The sequence below is a fragment of the Rhinolophus ferrumequinum genome, chromosome 22, assembly GCF_004115265.2.
Source record: "Rhinolophus ferrumequinum isolate MPI-CBG mRhiFer1 chromosome 22, mRhiFer1_v1.p, whole genome shotgun sequence".
Lineage (NCBI taxonomy): Eukaryota > Metazoa > Chordata > Mammalia > Chiroptera > Rhinolophidae > Rhinolophus > Rhinolophus ferrumequinum.
This window is the reverse complement of record NC_046305.1, coordinates 51,088,559-51,109,403: the sequence shown is the minus strand read 5'-3', so window position 1 is coordinate 51,109,403 and position 20,845 is coordinate 51,088,559. Positions and strand designations below refer to the sequence as shown.

The 20,845-nt window shown below is 53.0% G+C and overlaps 2 protein-coding genes across 9 annotated transcripts in view; one reads left to right on the top strand and one right to left on the bottom strand.

Annotated features, from left to right (window-relative positions):
* Nucleotides 1-2: 2 nt before the first annotated feature.
* On the bottom strand, nucleotides 3-17,316 carry ANXA9 (annexin A9). Of its 5 annotated transcripts, XM_033092587.1 has the most exons (16): nucleotides 17,094-17,316; nucleotides 10,601-10,650; nucleotides 9,438-9,513; nucleotides 9,224-9,324; nucleotides 8,667-8,757; nucleotides 8,409-8,505; nucleotides 7,757-7,851; nucleotides 7,426-7,539; nucleotides 7,125-7,215; nucleotides 5,978-6,057; nucleotides 5,733-5,792; nucleotides 5,026-5,110; nucleotides 4,792-4,887; nucleotides 4,656-4,714; nucleotides 1,030-1,152; nucleotides 5-802 (listed from the first exon to the last, which is right to left on the bottom strand). In XM_033092587.1, exons 5-16 carry the CDS (start codon nucleotides 8,739-8,741, stop codon nucleotides 740-742), a joined length of 1,038 nt encoding a protein of 345 aa, XP_032948478.1. In that variant the 5' UTR covers nucleotides 8,742-8,757; nucleotides 9,224-9,324; nucleotides 9,438-9,513; nucleotides 10,601-10,650; nucleotides 17,094-17,316; the 3' UTR covers nucleotides 5-739. The 5 variants fall into 5 exon arrangements, with proteins under 5 accessions (XP_032948481.1, XP_032948478.1, XP_032948479.1 ...); XM_033092588.1 differs by lacking the exons at nucleotides 10,601-10,650; nucleotides 17,094-17,316 and adding an exon at nucleotides 9,796-9,836; XM_033092590.1 differs by lacking the exons at nucleotides 10,601-10,650; nucleotides 17,094-17,316 and having other exon boundaries at nucleotides 3-802; nucleotides 8,667-8,752; nucleotides 9,438-9,769.
* Nucleotides 15,954-20,845, top strand: part of CERS2 (ceramide synthase 2) — a 9,218-nt gene continuing 4,326 nt past the window's right edge. For 2 of the 4 annotated variants that reach the window (XM_033092582.1, XM_033092585.1), the window contains exon 1: nucleotides 16,435-16,588. The gene's annotated coding sequence lies outside the window, so the exon portion shown is untranslated. Of the gene's footprint in view, nucleotides 15,970-16,434; nucleotides 16,589-16,933; nucleotides 16,953-20,845 lie in introns of those variants that run through there. The other 2 variants (XM_033092584.1, XM_033092583.1) reach the window with 2 other exon arrangements.

The following is a 20,845-nucleotide window of genomic DNA, read 5'->3' as shown; positions in this document are numbered from 1 at the left end:
AAAGAGGTGTGAAGGGGTTGGCTGTCATTTCGAATAGAGCCAGCAGGGGGAACCAAAGCCCGCTTTTTCCTTTTTTGGTTGTTTTTATGTTCTGGATAAGTCTTTGGGAACTAGTCCTCTCATTTGGAGGTGGGTTTCCAAGGCATGGTCCTTTGCCACCTCTGACCATGTCCTGGTTTCTGTTTCTTAATTATTTTGCCTAAAGTTTCCTGGGGAAGAGAGAATAATGGGGTCAAAGGGAGGGTGGAGATTCCCAGAGGAGAGGGATTGTTGATAACTGCGGCACTAGAGCCCCAAACAGGATTCCCCGTTGAATATCCAAGCACACATCAAAGGCACCTCCAATTTCATGGCCTCCTCCCAGCCCACGTCCTGTTCCACCCAAACATCAATCAGGGAACACAAAACAACTGTGAAGTTAGCCAAAAGAATTCAAGTATCAGTGAGATGTTCTGCCCAGGGCTCAGGAAGGATGAGTCGGGCAGAGACCGTCAAGGAGAGATCCCATGAACCCACACCCAAGACAGAGTGAGGGGACCCAGGTACCAGACATCACTTGGAGATGAGGGACATTAAGAGATTTAAAAGAAAACTTCGAGTTCCAGCCTCAACAAGAAGCTGGAACATGTGCTCAGTGAGGGGTTATCCTATTTGCAGGCCCAGCTGGTCTCCTGCAGGCTCAGCCACACATGGGACGCTCAGATCCTTGAATGTCATGTAGGATGGTGGCAGGGAGGTCTCACAGGTCTTCAGCCCTGCACAGGGCAAGTAGGGCTAACCGGCAGTCCCCTTTCACTGCATCCTGCACACAAGAGTCATGTGTTAGAAGGACTCACGACCCTCCTGGCCCAGGCACTCTGCCCCCTCCCTCATGCTGGTCCAGAACTCATCTGGTGCCTGGAGTCCGACACCTAAGTTAACCAAAGACTCATGAATTCTCCAGGGCATGACATGCTCTGCTGTGTGCAGTGGATGCCGGGGAAGAGGTGCAGCTCTGGGGCTCCAGGTTAAGAACTAGCCGAGTCTCACCTGGAGGGCAGAGTAGAGGGACTTCCCAAATTTCCTTCTGAACTCAGCTCGGATGCTTAGAAGGTCAGTCTCACTTCTAGAAATAAGGATACGCATCAGGACGTGGTAGTTGGGCTCAGCTTCCTGGTGGGGGATGAAACAGAATGGAGAGGGGTGGTGATGAGATTCTCACAGGGTGGGGATTAAATGGCATGGTAGATTATTCTAGAACAGTGGAGGTGAAGCGAGAGTCAAGGGAAAAGAGAAGTAAGTATACGTTATCTAGGGGAAAAGTTATCTTTGTCCATCCTCGTGGAAGATGTGCAGCACAGCAGGAAAATCAGTCTCTGGGGGCAGCTGGAATCCTTCTCATTCCTTCCACATGTCTTTCCTGGCCCTGCCACTTGCTGAGAGCCTCGGTCCTCCAGAGCTGGGTGGTAGGCAGCTCCAAAGGCAGGGACTTAAAAAAAGACTTGAAAAGACTTGCTTCCTATAAAGACTTCCAGTATAAAAGCCAGGAAGACGATTTTTCACTTCCAAGATAGTGAATGTCTAAGGAGAAAACTGAGTTGAGGCCGGTGGAATGGCTTACTTGGTTAGAGCGGGAGCTCTCAACAACAAGGCTGCCGGTTCAATTCCCGTATGGGATGGTGGGCTGCACCCCCTGCAACTAAGATTGAAAATGGCCACTGGACTTGGAGCTGAGCTGCGCCCTCCACTACTAGATTGAAGGACAACGACTTGGAGCTGATGGGCCCTGGAGAAGCACACTGGTTCCCAATATTCCCCAATAAAATTATAAAAAACACACACACACAACAAAATAAACCAAAAACTGAGTGGGTGGGGCTCTGATAGGGAGCAGGGTCATGTGACTTCCGCTTCCGATTCAGACCCAACAAGCCATCTCGCTGCCCTCATTTTTACACATCAGTTTCTCCTGGTTGGACCCCTGGGGTTCAGCATCACTGTCTTTCTCCCATACCTGCACCAGGCCTCCTGCCTTTTGGTTAAAGAAGATAATGGAGGGTTCAGTTTAGAAATAATAGAGGCACAAAACCATCATCAAGTCATTACATCAATCCTGCATTGCAATTGATTATAGTAAGTAAAGTGTTATCATGAGAGATTGCTACATAAAAACTTCTGGTTGCAAAAATCCTCCTTGTGTCATGAGCTGTGCACGGGAGCTGTCCACCACTTAATATCCTATTTTTCACTTTCCTCAATTACTTGACTTACATGACCCTCCCCAGACGGCCTGCAACCCACACCCATGGGACCCCACAGATCATAAACTCCTATGAAGAAACAAAAGAAAGGGATGAAGTGAAAACAGGATGCTATATTTCATCTGGACTCATTACCTAATCGTCAGTGGGCCTGATGGCTACCATATTTTAAATTTCATGTATCATCAGTTTCATATTGCGATAAAGATTGCCAGTTGTTCCCCCAAGTATCGATTCTTCCCTTTTCCCAACTCTTGTCACTCCAAAGTTGTAGAATTCGGGCAAAAGTCACTCATTGGGGACAGCCGGGTGGCTCAGGCGGTTAGAGCTCCATGCTCCTAACTCCGAAGGCTGCCGGTTCGATTTCCACATGGGCCAGTGGGCTCTCAACCACAAGGTTGCCGGTTCAACTCCTCCAGTCCTGCAGGGGATGGTGGGCTATGCCCCCTGCAACTAGCAATGGCAACTGGACCTGGAGCTGAGCTGCGCCCTCCACAACTAAGACTGAAAGGACAACAACTTGACTTGGAAAAAAGAAGTCCTGGAAGTACACACTGTTCCTCAATCAAGTCCTGTTCCCCTTCCCCAATAAAATCTTAAAAAAAAAAAAAAAAAGAGTCACTCATTAACTGAATACTCCCACTGGTGTACAAGTACCATCCACACCAAACCTATATTAAATACGAATTTTGTCTTGATACTTGACAATGTACTTGGCATCTCATAATGATCTTTATAACGAACATTTATTTTATGGTTCAGGTTGGTCCAAATGTGTCCCGAATCAGCCTTCACTGAAGGTCATTTTTCTGAAGAAATATTCTTCACAATCTATGTGTTCACCTATCTCTCATAAAAGAATAGTACAGAAGTATCCTGATTGAGTTTATCCTCTTTTTTAAAAAATTCAGAAAACTGGGCCTATATTATTTTTCGATTCCTACTTCTAAGATAAATCTGGCATTTACATCCAAGAGGGTGGGTCCTGTAACCCAGATACATAATTATAATTATTTACTCCTGGGGTAAAAGTTTTTCTCTTTTTTTGACAGCAAAATTAGATAAGCACAACTCTTCAAATGAGTTTTAGTGTTGACTCGTTATAAAAGTCCAGGCTTTATTGGGTAAGTACAATGATCTGCTGTCATAATGGAAATCTCTGGATGATGAAACAAGTACTTAAATGTACTGTCTTTTGAACAGCGGTCAATAAGGTATGTGAGATTTTCAGCCAGTACCCAGAAAGCTATTCCATCTGCCAAATGGTAACTACTCTTTTCCTCTTCAAAGTTTTGGTGAGTTTTTTATTTCTGGGTTTTGGGAGACAATTTTCCTAATAGGAGACCTAGTTCAATGAGCAGAATGACTGGGTTCTGCTTATGAAATCACTCCAACCGAAGCTGCCATTTTAATTATGGATAATATGGAACAAAGTCTGACCAGTGTGGAGAAAGGTGGTGCTGGGTGCTACGAGCACTCATGGTAGAGCTTTTAGTGCAGGCATATGCTGGAGGATTGTGGGTTCGGTTCCAAACCACCGCAATAAAGCGAGTCACTTGAATTTTTGTGTTTCCTAGGATGTAGTAAAGTTATATTTACACTATACTGTAGTCTGTTAACTGTGCAATAGTATTATGCCTAATAAAACAATGTATATACCTTAATTTAAAAATACTTTATTGCTAAAAAATGGCAACCATCATCTGAGCCTTCAGCAAGTTGTAATCTTTTTGCTGGTGGAGGGTCTTACCTGCTATTTGTTAAAAGACTGCAGTATCTGTGAAGCACAATGAAATGAGGTCTGCCTGTAGAGACCTGCATCTATTGTATGGACCAGGAGTTGACGCGTGGCAGTTAAATGTCCTACAGGACCATCATGTGTTTGTAGGGAGACTATACGACCTAAAGGCTGTGTGTCGTTGAGCAAGGTCCTTAACCTCTCTGTGCTTCAGTTTTTCCATCTATAACACAGGGATGGAGTGTGGCTGTGAGGACTAACTGAAAGGTGTGTAACGGGCTAAGCGTAGGCCCTGGCACACAGTGAGCACCTAAGAAATGCTGGTTCTTGTCATTGTTGCTGCCGGTGTTACCACCATCACCACTCTGGCAACAAGTGAAACCAGACAAAGCATGGTCTTCCAGAGCCAATCTTATCTGTATTTAGCCACGTAGACATGAATGAGGCCAAAACGTGGGCTTGAGTGCCTTAGGGTCACCTAACTTAGCTCTCACCACAGCTCACTCCTCTACTCTTGACGAGAGAGTCTGCAACCCTAGGAAGCGAGCTGCTATATGCTTATAAAGTGACTATGAGATTGTTACGTTAACGGCATCGTGAAACTTCCCCTCTGGCCCACGAGGTGTCTCCCCACCAGTTTTTGTTCCAAAGCGAGGGAAAAGGAGAGTCCCTCTCACCTGGAGGGCTTGATGAAGTTTCTCAGCAAAGTACAGCGGTGTGTTCCTGATCACCGAGGCTGGAAGCAAAGAGGGAGAGATGGAGAGAGGTAGCTCCAATCCCAGGAGACCCCACGTGTCCCGAGAAGGCCCCTACCTAGGCTGAGCAGAGCCATCTGGGCATCTCCGTGGAAACGGTTCTGGACAGTCTGCTCCAACTCATGCCCGGTGCGTCGCTGGTACTGCTCAAACACTTGGGGTGTGCGGGGAGGTCGTTAGAGAGAGAAACGCGGGAGGTTGATTACCACAGAGAAGGATGAGCCCTCCCCACCTTCCTCAGCTGGAACTCATCATTAGAGCAAGCTGGGGAGACAAGAAGCCTGGTGGGTACCTCGGAGGAGGTGTTCAGGATTTCGCTGGGTGAGGATAAGGACCCATGTCCCCTCTGTGCCGGGTCCCTCAGCCTGCTTCAGTGCCTAGGAAGGGGGTGTAAATCAGGATCGCTGGTTGGGGGCTGGAGAGCCACGATTACGATGTTCCCAGAATCCACCATGATGACGATGGAATGGGATTAAGGGCAGAAAAGTTATTTTAACCTGTAAATGGGTTGCTTTTATTTATGGTTTTTAAAAAAATGCAACGGGGGTGGCCGATTAGCTCAGTTGGTCAGGCTGTGGTGCTAATAACACCACGGTTGCCAGTTCGATCCCCACATGGACCACTGTGAGCTGTGCCCTCCTTGAATAAAAAGGAACAGGACCAAGAGAGGGACCCCACTCTTACAGCTCGATCCCCCAGTTTGGGAACAACTGGCACCCAAGTAATTAAGTGTTCCCCAAGGGAGGGTCTGGGGAGGGTCCCCCACCCAAATACCCCTGAGAGTTGACGAGCTCCCTTTCTGTGAGTTCAGGAGTCAGAGGCTAGCTGAGTGCAAAGGCTTCAGGTGTAACACTACCCCAGGCCCCCACTCCACGGAGGACTCCTTCCCCACGGCAAGGACAGGTTTGTAGGACAAATGGGTACGTGGGTCACTGGCTCTAAGATATGGTGGAGGACGTGTCTTCCGTGCACAGCTGTGCGGTCTCACCCCTTGCTCACCTGGACGTCCTCTTCGGCCAGGTGATAGTCAATGACTTCAGAGTAGCTCTCACGGCCCCCCTAGAAGGAAACTGTCTCAGGAGGATTCTCTGAGGGGCAGCTTTTTATCTCCAGGACAACAAACCAAATCTGGTCTCTGCCCAAAGCCCTCTCTTGTTCATTATACCACAACAAGGCTCCCCACTCTGTCCCACCCCACTCCCAGGTGGTTTATCTCCCTTCCCCTGCAGGTCAGTTCTCCTCACTTTGGCCAGGGCCAGCAGGAGATCCTGCACGGTGCCACTCGTCTCAGATTTGATGTCCTCCTCAGCTTCCACCTGGAAATCTGGGGTGGGGTCGGGAGCTCCCTGAGTCCTCCTGATTTTTCCCAAGGCGGATGCCTCTAGGACCTGTCAAATGCCTGACCCATTGTGCCCCGCCAAGCCTGCCATCCCCTGCTTGCATGGCTGCTAGTCCCCAAGATGGAAGGCAGAAGCACCATCATGGCCACCCAAAAAGCGTCCCGCAGACGTGACCACCCGCTGCTGTGGGATCTCGTGCCGTGGCACGGCCTCATCTCCAGGCGCCAACCGGCTGCGGGCAGGAGGCATCTCTTAGTCCAGTGGTGGCCAGACAGTGAAGAGGAAGTAGGGAAATACATATGATGAGGCAGGATGGCTAGGGCCTGGCCCCCTCCGTGGAGGGGAGGGAAAGTGATGCGGGAGGTAGAATGTTTCAAAGGGAAAAGAGCAGGAAAGGGAGAAAAGGAAGGCAAAAGAGAACAACAGAGAGAGGGGTAGGAGAGGGATTAGGAGATAGGCCAAGACTGGACATCAAAGGAAACGGGGGAAAGCAAGAGCAAAAGGGGAGGCTACAATGAGGATGAGAAAAGGTTCATTCCCAATTAGTGGGTGGGACATGTGGCAGCCAAGCAGGGCCAGCAGCCAGGGGCCTGAGAGGTGACACCATGACTTAGAGAACAGGTCCCCACCTTTCCCCTCGGCTGCAGCAAGGTTCCATTCAGCCTGGGATGTGGCGTGATGGCAGAATCAGCCAGGGGTTGGGAAGACAACATGGGTACCCTTGGGACTGTCACAGCGCCCAACGTTGTCATTACCTTGGGATCTGCCCTGGAGCCCCAGACTAAGACGGTTACTCATTGCTTCTCTTTCTTTAAAGATCACATCTGGCTGTCTCTCCTGCGGAGACTCACATCTGGCTGTCTCCCCGGGGAGACTCAGCACTGGCCAGGGGACCAGGAGGACAGGAGGTCAGGGAGGAAGGAGACAGCCGCAGGGAACAGAGGTCGGGCAGACAGGCTCCCAGAGGACTCGCCACAGCGATTGCAGGAGAGGATAGGACAGTCCCTCTGGTCCCTCCCAGCTCCTGCAGCGCCCTCCCTCATGCGCTCACCGTGTTTGTAGACTGCCAGGCACTCTTGCAGCTGGGGTGGGGCACGGGTAGCAAGAATCTCCACGGCCACGTCCTCAGCAGAACCTGAGTCCTACAAGAAATTGGGAGGCCACCCTGAGACGGGACCATGTCATTCACCCCAGAAGAGAGCAGATGCTGACCACGTGTCCTTCTAAGGGTCCATAGAGAATGTTAAAAGGGGCCTCTGCCAAGTCCGCTCTTCTGGAGGGGCGAAGGCCAAGCCGCCCAGCCATGTCCCTCCCTCAGTGTGTCCCCACGTCCCAGCCTCCCCTCCTGGTACCTTCAAAGCTGTCCTCAACTCCTGGGCATCGAAATGGGCTGCTGGCTTCAACAGGGCCACCACGAGCCTCTCGAGGTTGCCGGAGACTGCTGCCTGCAGCGACGTCAGCAGATCCTGGAAGGGGTCCCCAGGACAGAGGGTTGGGCGTGAGGGGGAGGCCCAGGCGTGTGGGGAGGTTTGGGAAGATTTGGCTGGTTTTCATCTCAGGCCCAAAGCACTTTTTCCCGTTTAACCAGGGGGGCAGAGGCTGGCCTGCTCTTGCTGTACCCCAGGCCTTTCATGGGGCTTCTCACCCCTGTCCGCTGCTCCTGGGAAGTCAGAGGGGTCTCACCTGTTTGGTACGCTCCCGGAAGGCTCGGGAGATGACCTGCCTTTGCTCTCTGCTCCGATTGGTCAGCACGTCCATAATGGCGTTGCGATCTACACCTGAACCAAGACCAGGGCTGGGTTGAATGCCCACTGGGCAGACCCCCAGCGGGGTCTTTACAGGGTTGGGGGTCCCCTTACTCCTCAGACTTGCAAAGGAGGAGAGACCAAGTTCTCAGAGAGGGTTTCACCCCCACTTCCATTTGGTCTCAAAAGAAGATACAAATACGATGCCAAAACAGCATGCAAATCTGACCCACATTTAGGCAAAGGTGGCCAGTGTGATGGGGAAAAAGTGGCTTTGGGGGATCAGTGACTTGGATTAGAACCCTGGCTCTGCCTTTATGACCTTGGGCGAGCCATTATGTGTGACCTTGGGCAAGCCTCTTCACCTCCCTGAGCCCCAGTTTCCTCATCTGTAGGATGGAAACAATGAGACAGCTCACAGGGTGTGTGAACAGGACTGTGCCACACCTGCTGTGGTACTTGACTTACAGGAACTAAGACATTCCACAACCACTTATCGAGATGGCCGGTTCCTCCCTCCTGGCTCTCTCTTGGTCCCTAATCTGGTTTCTTAAAGGTAGATCCCCTGGGGCACAGGGGAAGGGGCTCACCTTGGCCTGCAATGGCCCTCAGCAGCCTCTGCACGTCCTTTTCCACACTGAAGCTCAAGAAGGTCCTCAGCGTACCCAGGGTCCCCCAAGCTGCCGTCTGTAAGAGCAAGGAGGCATTGCAGGTGTGCCGACGCCCTCCCAGGTACCCCAGTCAGGCCCTTGGCAGGCCTCAGGGCCTGCTCTTCCCCATCTCTGGCCCCCTCGCAGCCCCAGAGCTGATGTAGTAAAAATGATTCCTGCGGTCCCAGCAGCCCCTACCTTGTTGGCAAGGCCCAGGTAGCTGAGGATTTCCTGGGTCAGAGACAGTCCCGCCTTCCCGCTGGTCACAGACATGGTGTAACTGGCTGTGCTGGGGAGGGGACAGGAGCCACCTGAGGGGAACTTCCCGGCCTTTGGGACTCTTTATGACACCCCCCCACACACACACACCACCAGGCCCTAGAGCCTGGGATCGCATTGCCTGTTCCTTCCCCTTGTTGTAGAAAAATGGGACATTAACCTGCTTGGCAGGTTTGGGAGCCCAAGTAGAGGGGTAAGAGGGAAGCCCCCACCTTCCCCATCTCTCACCCTCCTTTAAGAAGCAAGGGTGCTGCCAAAACTAGCCCCAAACAAGCCCTCCCTGACTCCAGGGCTGGTCCCAGGGCTCCCTAACTGTGGGCCTGAGGTGGATGACCCCCTCTGAGGTCCATGTCCTTACCTCCCGTGGCCTGGCTGGGTGTTCCCGGGGGAGGCAAGATGGCAGGAGTAAATGTGGGGTGGGAGCTAACTCCTCACAGCACTGTCCCCGGTGAGCCCCAGCTGGCCAAGCCACCTACCTGCTGTCTTTCACCCTTGGAGTCTCCGGCCGGGATTTCTAGGTCAGCAGGTGCAATTTCTGAGCTGATGGGAATCTGTGTTCTTGTTGGTACATGGGTGCCTGGGCAAAAGAGCAGGTACTCATGTTAGAAAGGAAAACTCCTTCCTCCCTCCCCTAAGCCATGCACAGCCCCCACCCCCTCGCCAGCCTGCAGGCCCAGGTCCAGTGCTTACCCAGAGGTGCTGAGGGCGAGGTGGGTGTGGTCACAGCTTGGTGGCGTGCCTGTGTGGGCACTAGCTCCTGTGTGGCCTGGTAGAGGAGAGCAGGGCATGAGCAGCCTGCCCAGCAGCCAGTCAGATGACCAGTCCAGCTGCTGTCTCAGGCTCTGGCCCCTCCCAAACGTGGGAGAGGACCAGGCGGTACCGGGTCCCACAAGCAAACACCTCCCTAAGGAGCATCTCCTCAGCCCACGCGTGAGAACCGCGCTCAGCCTCTCAGCAGGTCCACTGGCACACAGGAGGCTTTGTGCGCTGCTTTCCCAGCGGACCAGCTCGGACCATAGAAACCCAGTCTCTACATCCAGCTTCTGACCTGGCTCTATCTCCGGCTCCCTGGGGGGCAGGTCAGACAGGCTCCAGGCTGATCTCAGGCTGATAGAGAAAAACCTGTTGGGGCACATACCGGCAGTGCACCCCAGCCTGCACCCCAGAGGGGGTCCCAGCCCAGACACTCCCTGACAACTGCCTTATTAGAGCCAGCATCCTGCGTGGGGAGGGCCAGGGGACTGTGTACATCAGCGAGGAATGAGGGCACAGATATTTGGCGGTGGGAGCAGATCAGCAGAGTCAAGAGAAAAAAATGCGCAGGGTGTTCCCTGTGGGCTGAAGCACCGCGCTCCCAAAAGGCAACAGGGAGATGCGGGAGGCTCCCTGGGTCCCTGTTCCTTGGAGTCCTTCAGTTGCCTTTTGGCTGCCAGGACTGTTTTAACAGCTGGGTCTGGTGCTGTCGGGGCACAGGGCAGCAGGTGAACAGTCCTGAGGAGCCTCAGGGGCCCCTGAACAGGCAGCTACTCGAACCTGACAGCCGGCTCCCTAGGGTCTGGGAGCAGTCCCCTCCTGACTCCCTAGAGCCGTCAGGTGGAGGCTGGGCACAGAAGCTTAGAGAGTTGTCTCCAATCCTGTGCCAGGGTCCCAAGCCAGGAAGGCCCTCACTGGTTTTCTTACACGACCAGGGACCTGCAGCTCTTCCACAAAACAGACCAGGGCTAAGGAGATGCCAGGAAGGGATCTCCATGGGCCAATCACTGTCCATCACTTTTTTCCTGTGAAAATGGGAAACACACACTGGTGTCCGCTGGAGAAATGCGGGTCCAGTCCCCAGCTCTGTTACTTGTTACCTTCTGTAACCACAGCGAGTCACTTCAGGTCTCCGTCTCTGTTTCTTTACCTGAAAAGAAGAGAGAATGTTGGGAGAGGTTGGGGGTGGTGGTGGTGGGGGAGCGGTATCCTGGGGCACCTGAGGCTAAGCTTCCTGGGTGGGATTAAATGAGGTAATATATGTGATGACATCTGACAGAGAAAGGCGCCGTGGAAATTAGGGTTGCCAGATTTAGTAAATAAAAATACAAGACACCCAGGTAAATTAGAATTTCAGACAAACAACAAATAAGTTATTGGTATTAAGTATGACCCAAATATTTCATGGGATATACTTATGCTAACAAATTATTTGTTGATCTGAAATTGTCATTTAACTGAGCATCCTGTATTTTACCTGGCAACCTGAAAAATGAGTCTTAGTTTCAGAATAGTTAAAGCAGAAATTCTAGAGCCAGACTCCTTAGACTCAGAATCCTGGTCTGCTGTGGGAAGGTGGCAACTGCCTTACCCTTTCTGTGCTGTTTTCTCATTGTCAAAACGGAGATAATAATAGTGTTAATATTTTAGGCTCTTGGGAGAATCAAATACATTAATACATGTAAAACAGCTTAGGAGCGTGACGGGCACAGAGTGGTAAGTACACATGTCAAAATGTTAACTAATATGTCATAATAAATATTGCTGTGTTATTGTATAATGATAACTTATTAACTTGTTTCCCTAGGAAGTCCAATCTCGGCTCTTTTGCAACATCTTTCCTGCCATTCCCCAATATGGCCACAAGAGGGCATCAGTAGCCACCGAGAGCCGAGAGCCCCCTCGTGGCCACCTGAAGTCTCGAGGCTCTGGTTCCACACAGATCTCAAAGCCCTGTTCTTTCCATTGTGGGGAAGAGCAGTCTCCTGAAGACCTCAGGTTCCTAGAGAGACTCGGTGGGCAGGCAGGATCAGGAGAAGAGCCTTGAGTAGACATCTACTCAGGGGACCCCTGTGAGACAGGCAGGAGACTTCCTGGGCTGGGTTACTGCAGTACAGTGGCTCCACAGCCAGGGTCCCCATGCCTTCTGCTTTCTGTACCGTTCAGTCTCTTCTGGGCACAGGTCCCAAGTAGGCTTAGAAGGGAATGGAGGGGGAGAGAGGGCTCTTTTTTCCCCAGTCCAAACCTTTGCAAGGGACTCTTGGCTGACCTCAAGGCCAAACTCCGAATCTGGAGAATCTGGAGAAGGCAGGCAGAACCCCAGTCACGTGGCCCAAGCCTAGTGCCAGTTGCCTAGGGGTGTGGGGAGGTGTGTGATACATTTACAGTTGCTCCACTGAAACTTGGTCGGATCTCACTTCTTTTGTCCCTTGGTTTGGTTTTGTTCAACTCCAGAGCATGACTGTTTATAGGTTTACCAATCACTTTCACCCCCTGTGCTCTACATTTTAGAATTTCAGAGTTGGAGGAGATCTTAGAGACCATCTGGTCTCCTACCCTCTCTTACTGACTCAAGGAGGCTGAGTGAGTTCCCAAGGCCATGGTGCTGGAACCAGAATCCAGGTCTCTTAATTTCTTCTCAGTGTTTTCTTTATCACTCAGAGCAGGGCATGGCTGATTTGGGGTCCCTCTTAGTGGAACACAGGGGGACAAGCCTCAGCTGTTGATTCATGAACATCTCTTCAACTCTTAACTCCATCTTGCTTTTCTGCAAATTCGGTCATGCATCGCTTAACAAAGGGGACAAGTTCTGAGGAACACGAGGTTAGGTGATTTCATCATGGGCACACACACCCACGTAGCTGGTGTCACCTACTGTATACCTGGGCTGTATGCGCTAGCCTACTGCTCCTGGGCTACAAGCCTGTACAGCATGTTACTGTACTAAATACTAAAGGCAACTGTAACAATGGTATTTGTGTATCTAAACATCTCTAAACATAGAAAAGGCACAGTGAAAATATGGTATGAAAGATAAACAGTTCAAACCTGTATAGGCCACTCACCATGCATGGAGCTTGTAGGACTGGAAATTACTGTGGGTGAGTCAGTGAGTGAGTGACCGTGAAGGCCTAGGACATAGTGTAACTACAGTAGACGACAAATTCTGTACACTTAGGCTACACTACATTTATTTAAACATTTTTCTTTCTTCAATAACCTTAGCTTACTATAATCTTAGCTTACTGTTTTACTTTATAAACTTAAACATTTTTAAAACTTTTTGACTCTTTTGCAACAACATTTAGCTTAGAACACACATTGTATAGCTGTACAAAAACATTTTCTTCCTTTATAACTTTATTCTATAAGCTTTTTTCTATTAAAAAAAATTGGCCTCCACCTACACAGGGTCTGGGTCATCAGTATATCACTGTTTTCCACATCTTATCCATGGGAAGGCCTTCAGGAGCAATAACATGGAGCTGTGTCATCTAAGACAACAGTGCCTTCTTCTGGAAACTTCTTCTGGAAACACCTCCTAAAGCACCAGCCTGAGGCTTCTCATGGGAGGCAGCTCTCTTCAAAAACAAGCCCACAGTGGTTAGCTTGGTTTCTTTTGTTCATCCTAGATTTGCTTGTAAGCAGATGTTAAAAAAAAAAAAAAAAAAGGCCAAAATGGAGTCACTTTTGCTAAGCCATGGCACCAAACCAAAATTTAATAACTAACCTAATTGCAGTTTCAGCCTTCCCAGGAGTGGAATTTTAAATCATTCAGTGTGGAATTTCCCGATCAACTTTAGTGGGGTAATCTGCCTGAGAAGACCCCCTGCCTTTCCCTAAAGGAAAGTCCTTGTCTGAAATAATCCACTTTTTTAACTTAGTCCAGCCCTCTTTCTGCCTATAAAAACCTTCCATTTTGTACAAAACCTCGGAGCTTCCTTCTAGTAGTTTGGTGGTGGTGGTGGGGCCTGCCGGATTCATGAAAGGCTTAATAAAGCCAATTAGATCTTTAAATTTACTCAGCTGAATTTTGTTCTTTCACATAGAAAATGCACCATAAACATTCCTCTCTATTAATGAAAACCTTTCAGTGTTGGGGATCCATGTTTTCAAACTTTTTAAGGAGCTTGTCGAGGTCTGAAAAGCTCCTGCAAAATCCTTCACTGTGAATATTTTGGGGGTTCTTTTTCTTCTGCAGTTTCCTTTTCTTCTCTTGCCTCTTGCGTTCCTGTTCCAGTTCCAACAACTCATTAGTCAACTCAGGAACCTTCTCTAAGGAGCTCCTATCCTCATCCACACCCAGATTAAAGTTGTTTGCTGTCTCAACCACGGCCTTGTTGATTTTTGCAAGCTTTGCGTTCCCACGATTTTAAGACTGCTGTGAAGTCACTAGGCAATTGGAAACTTTTAGCTCCATTATAATCTTATGGGATCACTTTTGTATTTGTGGACCCTTGACCAAAACGTCCTCATGCGCTGTATGACTGTACTTTGCCTTGCATGATTTCAGAATACACAGACATTCCTCGTGGCTATTTTTCCTCTTGTAAGGAAACTTTTTTCCCCCGAACTCCTGGCACCTGAATCCCTCTGCTCAGGTCCTAGCCAGCCAAGCTCTACTCCTTTACCCAAATAGGCTTCTATGTTGCAAGAGGCAGCCTTACCTGGGTAGACCCACTTCCCACAGCGAGGGTTTATGTCTTCACCCACCCAGAAGCCCGCCCAGATACCTAAATCCCAGGCTGAAGGACTCCGGGACACCTCACCAGCCCGTATAGAGGAAGTGAGGCAGCGTGGGGCACTATGGGTGTGGCTATGCCAGCCCGGGGCCGTGGGGGATGGGTCACAAGGGCGGTGGTCAAAATCTCCTGATCCAGCCAAGGCCGCACACTCTGTGTGTGTGTGTGTGTGTGTGTGTGTGTGTGTGTCCTAATTATGTTGACAGAACTGGTAGCCTCTTTCTAATACTGCCTGAGGCCAGGTTTCCTCTTCTCCATCCTCCTCCTTTGTCTTCTGGGGGAGGGTTACACCCTCTTATCTTTATTTCTCAGGCCTTGGTAATCTAACTTCTGCCCCAAAACTTCCCCTCACCCCTGCTATCTTTAACAATGTTAACTGGTCTCCAGTCCTCCGAGGAATCATTTAAAACATCTGGTGATGGGGGGGGAGGGCTGGAGCAGCCGGTTGGCTCCGTGGTTAGAGCGCAGTACTCATAACACCAAGGTCGCTGGTTCGATTCCCACATGGGCCAGTGACCTGCGCCCTCCACAACTAGATTGAAAAAAAAGGAAAAAAAGAACCAATAAAAACATCTGGGGACCTTGGGAAAACCTGACAACAGGAAAACTGCTTAAGAAGGTTCAGACTCTAAAGAAGGGGAGTCAAGTAGGACAGAGGTGTGGGGAGGAGTTAGAGAGGGACCCAAAGGTCATCTGGGGTCCAATGAGGAGACACTGGAACCCTGCTGGAAACGGGTGAATGGGTGTTTAGCGGAGGAGGAATCTTGGGAGGCGCTCTAGAAAGGTAGAGGGAACTTTGGAATTGGAAGGCTGAAAGAGGAGGAGTTACAACATTTGCTAAGAAAGAAGGAGTTCAGCATGTGGCAAAGGAAAACAGGGCTAGAGGGGTTCCTAGGAACTGAAAAATTTGGCAGGTCTGAGGATGAAAAAGGCTGGAGTCCACCGGCCTGGTTGGCGGGGAGAGAGACTGGGTCAGGGGGTGGGTCTGGGATGGGGTCCCATTGCAAAGAGCAAAAGAACAAACAGGTTAGAAATCAGTCAGCCTCTGCCTCTCAACCTCTCCAGAAAAAGCCATAGGTGAGGGCCAAGCTCTCAAACTGGTTTACTAGGGGGTCGCACTCCATCAGAGCACCTGAACTTGACCAGGTAAACCATGGAACAAGCTACTGTCAGAGGTTCTGAGACAGTATAAAAACGCCAACATTTCATCAAGGTAAAAAATTAAGTTACCTCTACATGGAGTAATTATAGCTCTCTCTCTAAACAAACCCTCAAACGTATCTTAGTCACGCAGTGTCCACACTAGGAGCCAAGGACAGTTTTCTAGGATAAACATGTTGCATCTTCCTGAAACATCAATTTTACCAGACTAAGGGAAAAACATTTTTAAAATATGAATTTGAACACGGATGCAGATTGAAAACTCGAATACACGTTACAAAAGTTGGGGTTTGGCTCTTTCAGAGTCTTCCAGGAGGATATGTGTCCCGTTGGGGATAGGTTGGGGGGAAACTTTGTGGGTTTTATGGCGGCGGCGGCGGGGTGGGGACACCTAGGGGTCGCGGGCTCTGCGCTGGGAACCGCAGTGGAATCACAAGGGCCCGCTGCCTGGTCGGCCCTGGAGGGGCGCTCGGCCTGGGTGCGTTGCACTCGGGCAGGACGCCCCTGGGCTGCGCCCGCCGGAAGCCGGGGCGCCCTCCTGTCTCCACTGCCCAGTGGGGCTGGAGGTGGGAAGTGTGGCGATCGGCGGGGCAGAGGGAATGGGGGCAGCTGCCAGGCTGAGGTCGCGGACAGAAGTTGGGGGCGGGCTGGGTGGGGCAGGGGCCCGGCCCCTCCGTGAGGGGGGTCGCAGGCACCTCGCGGGTCTGAGGGCTACATCGCACCCCGAACGGAGAGGCAGAGAGGCTGGGGGGGCTCGCACTATCTCCCCTCGGCGAGGCATTCTCCCCGGGGCGGTGATTCAGTAGGCGCCGCCCGAGGGCTCGGGTCCCCGGGTCGGGAGGCGGAGGCGGGGAGCGGGGGCTGGGAGCGGCTGCCGGGCAGAGGCCTCGGCCCGCGTCCGCCCTCCCCTCCCCTCTCGCCGCCGGGCCGCAGGCCCACGCCCAGTCTCCGGGCTCCGGGGTGGCTCGCGGCCTTTCTTTCCCGGGCTGGGCTCGGCCTCGGCTCGGCTGGGCTCGGCGGGCGGCGGGAGGAGGAGGAAGGAGGGAGGGAGCGGGCAGGCGGGCGGGCGGAAGGGGGAGGAGAGGAGCGGGCCGAGCCAGTCCGGTGGGGCCCGGAGCTCGGACGAGAAGGGAGACGGAGCAGCGGCCCCCGGCCCGGCCAGCTCCGCGACGCCGCTGCCGCCGAGTGAGTGGGGACCCCGGCCCGGGCGCCCAGGGCACAGCGCGCAGGGTTGGGGCGGGCAGCGGCCGCGGAGAAGTTGGGAGAACCGGGCGCTGCCCCGACGCAGCTCCTTGGAGAGGCCCGGCCGGGGAGGGCGCGGGGGCCGAGGGGGGAAAGGGACCGGGTCGCGGAGCGCGGCGGCCGGGCGGGGCGGCCGAGCGCTCGGGCCTCTGCCGGGCGCGCTCATGGCGGCGGGCCTGGGGGAGGGCGGGCCGGGCGCCTGGCGGGAGCGGCCGGCCCCCAGCACCGCCCGGGGGCCGGCGAGTCGGGCAGCCCGGCGTTCCGGGGCGCGCCGCCCCGAGCGCCGAGAGGCCCTCCTGGGCAACAGGTAGGGGTCGGGAGGTGGGGACCCTGGGACACGGGGATGTGGCGGAGGGCCCGAGCCACAGGCGTCCCTTTGTGGGGCAGTAACAGGGCTTGGTGACCATTTGCGCGAGATCCCCCAGCGTAGCAGGGCCCGCAGCGTTACCCGTGGCCTGGACGGGTCCATGGCCGGAGAGGGAGGAGAGAGGAGGGTCTTGCCTCTTTTCCTTCTGACGGGCGCACTGTGCCCACTCCCGGAGGGAGGTCGGAGCGTCCATGTGCTTAACGGGAAACAGGAAGGAGTGGCTCTGAGAGTCTGCCCCGGCCCCCCAAGGGTAAGGCTCCTAAACCGTTATGGGGTGTGTGCCCCCCAAGGGTAAGGCTCCTGAACCGTTATGGGGTGTGTGTGGCAGGGGCGTGGGGGACGGGGAGCTGCTGGTGAAACTGGTTTGCTGTGCCACAGCTTGTGAATTACTGGCCCGGAGGCTCTCTGGCAAGTAGGTTAATTGCAGGTGTGATGGGTGAATCTGTGGTTTGAGCTTGGGGGTTTCTCCCTCACCCCAAACCAGGCTCCTGGCATCCAACCCAAGTTGCCAGGCCAACAGTGAGGGGATTCTGAGGACCCTGAGGTGTGCAGGGAGCCCCTCTCCCCAGAGAATCGAATCAGGGACGGCCTTCAGCAGGCCGTCACTCCCACATCTGTGTTGGAGGAGCCACTGTCCTGGTCCAAAGGTCCGGGGCCTGAAGGTGGGTGGTGACTGAGCTGGTGATGAGGCTACTAGGGCGTCTGCAGCCTCGTCCTCCTTCAGGGCCTGGCCCTCATCATCCAGTGACCTGCACAGGCACTGTTCTAAAGAGAGTTCCTGGTGTCCCAGGGTACCCCACAATCCACTCCCTTTACTGGGGTCTCTGAGCAGCTTTCCCTCTGGGAGGAAGGGCCTCTTTCCGCTGTCACTGGCCACCCCATCTTCAACCTGCCAGCCTCTGTTGACCCCTGGGTGCTGTAGTCTCGGGCAGCATTTGGGTGTGTTGGGGCCCCTGGTGGGGCAGCCCAGACAAGTGAGATTTGGGGGCACAGACGGCAGCCTGGAGCCATGACGCCGTCTCTCCTTGGCTTCATCCGTTGCTCACAACCTTCTAGTTCATGGCCTGCTGCTGCTGCTGCTGCCTGAAAAGTTTTCAACAAGGAAGAGTATTCAGGTCGTCTTCCACTTCTTTTTTGTGGTTCCTCAGGCTTCCGTGGAAGCCGGGAGCCTGTGGGACCGTCTCTGTCACCCTCTCCTCTGTTGCTTATCCTGTTATAGTCACCTCAGTTATGCCATCAACCTCTGAGCGCCAGTGGGACTGTTTCTCGTCACACGGAATCTGTGAGATCCCTTTCTCACAGACTCACACTGCTGCCCTCCCTGCCCTCTGGGTCTCCAAGTCCCCCTGGAGACCCTCTGCCCCTTCTCATCCACCTGGGAGGGGTCAGTCAAAGTTGGGGCCAAGGGTGGGGATTGGGCTGAGCTGAGCTCAAGTTCCTGGTAATCCAATGCCATGAATCCCTGCTCTGCTGGCCCCTCTCCAGCCTGCGCCTCCGAAAGTGGCGTCTGTGTTTCTGAGGAGGTGTGAGTGTGTGTGTGTGTGTGTGTGTGTGTGTCTGCATGGGCGTGTCAGAATCTGAGACACACACACCTATTGTCTCTTCGTGTGTGGGGGGGCGGGGCAGTAAATTCTGTGCGTGGAAACTTATCTGTAGGTGTGTGTGCCCTGAGGGTCGGGGACCTGGTGTCCCTGTCCCCGTTACACGGCCCTCTTTTTTGCCCCAGCCTTTTGTTTATGGGACCCCTTGCGTGGCTTGGTGTGCGGGTGCCAAGAAGCCGCCAGGGCCGCCCCTGGGAGCAGACCCCTTGGTTCGGTGGGGGTGTGTAAGTGAGCCGGACGGGAGCCCCTGTTTTCCCTTCCCTCATGTTGACTCTGAAGTCCCGACCTCCTGGATCGACCTCCTGGATCGGGTGCCTCTCCCTGCTGGGCCAGGCTGGGTGTGGGGGTGGGGTGGGGTGGGGTAGGGCTCATCTGCTAATGGAAGGCTGTGGTCACAGAAAGCCTGAGACCCAGGTGCAGGAGCCCCCATTACTCTGCATTTCTGAATGCCTGACACTACCCTCTGTCCTCACAGCTGACACCCGCCTTCCACTCCCTGCGTGGAGCGGGAAGGAGACAGGTGCTGTCGTGTCCTACGTTCAGATAGACCACGATCCGGGCACCTGCCCTTGACCCCTGCCACCTCTGCCTACCTCCCCAGCCCCTCACCTTCTTTGTTGGAATAGGAAGGGCATCAGACATTCCTGGGCCCCAAAGGCCAGGGGGACCCCAGTCAGTGCCCTTAATCTTTAATCCTCAAAATGTCCCTGTCTGACCAGGGTGGGGATGGAGGCCTGTCTGTGCCCTTGGTTTTAGAGCTCCCTGCAGGGCAAACTGGGCTCCAAGAGCCATAGCTGTCAGGTGACTGGGTCAGGTACACTCCCCACCTCCAGTCAGGCTAAGCACAACGCTGCGAAGGGACAGCCAGGGGCCACCACATGGCGTCTGCCCTGTCCCTTCTCTATTACATTTTCTACCACTTTTCTCTAGGAAAAATGTGTGTGTGCGTGTGCGCTGTCGTGTGGGGAAAGTTCCACTGTGGATAATTGTTTAATTTTGTTCAGTTCAAAAGGCTTCCATCTTTTTAACTGATTAAATATTTATTCTGGCTAAGGTAGAGGGGGAAGGGGCAGTGCCCTCAGGAGCTGAGGTCTGGAACGTGTGTGTGTGGGGGGGTGTTGGGGGCAAGGTGGAGCTGAAGCTCCTTTGTTAGTGCTGACCTCTGATTTCATCCAAGAGAGCAGTGACCAGGAGTTGGGACAAGAGGGTAAAGTCCTTGAGCTGGAATACTGACCCGTGACAGGCTGAGAGGGATTTCGCAAGTGCTTCTGGGGGGGGGGGGGGGGGCGGAGCTGTGGGAGGAGGGACGAGAGGCCCAGCCCAGCTGTGATCTATCTGATGAGCCTTCTGCCAGGGGCACCCCCTGGTCTCCAGTTCACAGTGGAGAACAATCTCCCCACTCTCTTTCCTCCCTGGCAGGGGTAGGGGGGCACGACCACCTTTCCTCTGAGTCAGCTTTGGTCCCAAGGCCAGCCTAGACACCACCATCTCTTCTGTCTCCTGGGAGGGTGAGGGATAGGGAGCCTGGAAAGTACTGTCCTTATCACCCTGCTGGCGTTCACTGCTGAGTCCCAGGACTGCCAGGTGTGCTGGTTCCAGCATCACTGACTCTTGGGACCATCTTGCTACTGTTCTGGGCTCCAAGCAACTGCTGGCTCCCCGTGAACCACAGACCACTTCCTCCCTCAGTGTCCAAGTGGTCACTACCCCTCGTGGATCCTTTCTCTTACAGTGGAGAAAGGCGGAGGCGAGGAAAGCAGCAGCTCTTCCTGAGCTGAGGGTATTTGTGCCAGCTGTCCCCCAGCAGACTAGTATTTTATTTTCCAGGGGAGCCTTAACAAGCAGTAGCGCGTAGTTCTGCCAGATGGTTGGTCTGCTGTTTCGATTTCCTGTCCCCTGACTTTGTGTAGCTGTGCCCTCACTTTGTCTATCTAGGGCTCTTCTGCCTGATGTATAGGGGTTGGGTGGCTTGGCGTGCGTGTTCATCTTGTGTGCAAAAGTTTGCTGTCCACTGAGTGTCCGAGAGCTCAGCCTCATCTGGGGACATAATTTTACTTTATTCTAGCCTTTTAATTTTCCCTAGGGATTTGCTGCCTAGATGGCTTATAGGGAAGGGAAAGGGAGGGATTGCCCCAGCCCTGCAATACGTTTGTTTTTTTTTTTTGTAATTAAATTTATTGTGGTGACATTGGTTAATACCTGCAATCTGTTTTTGAGCTTTCCCGGCTGGGA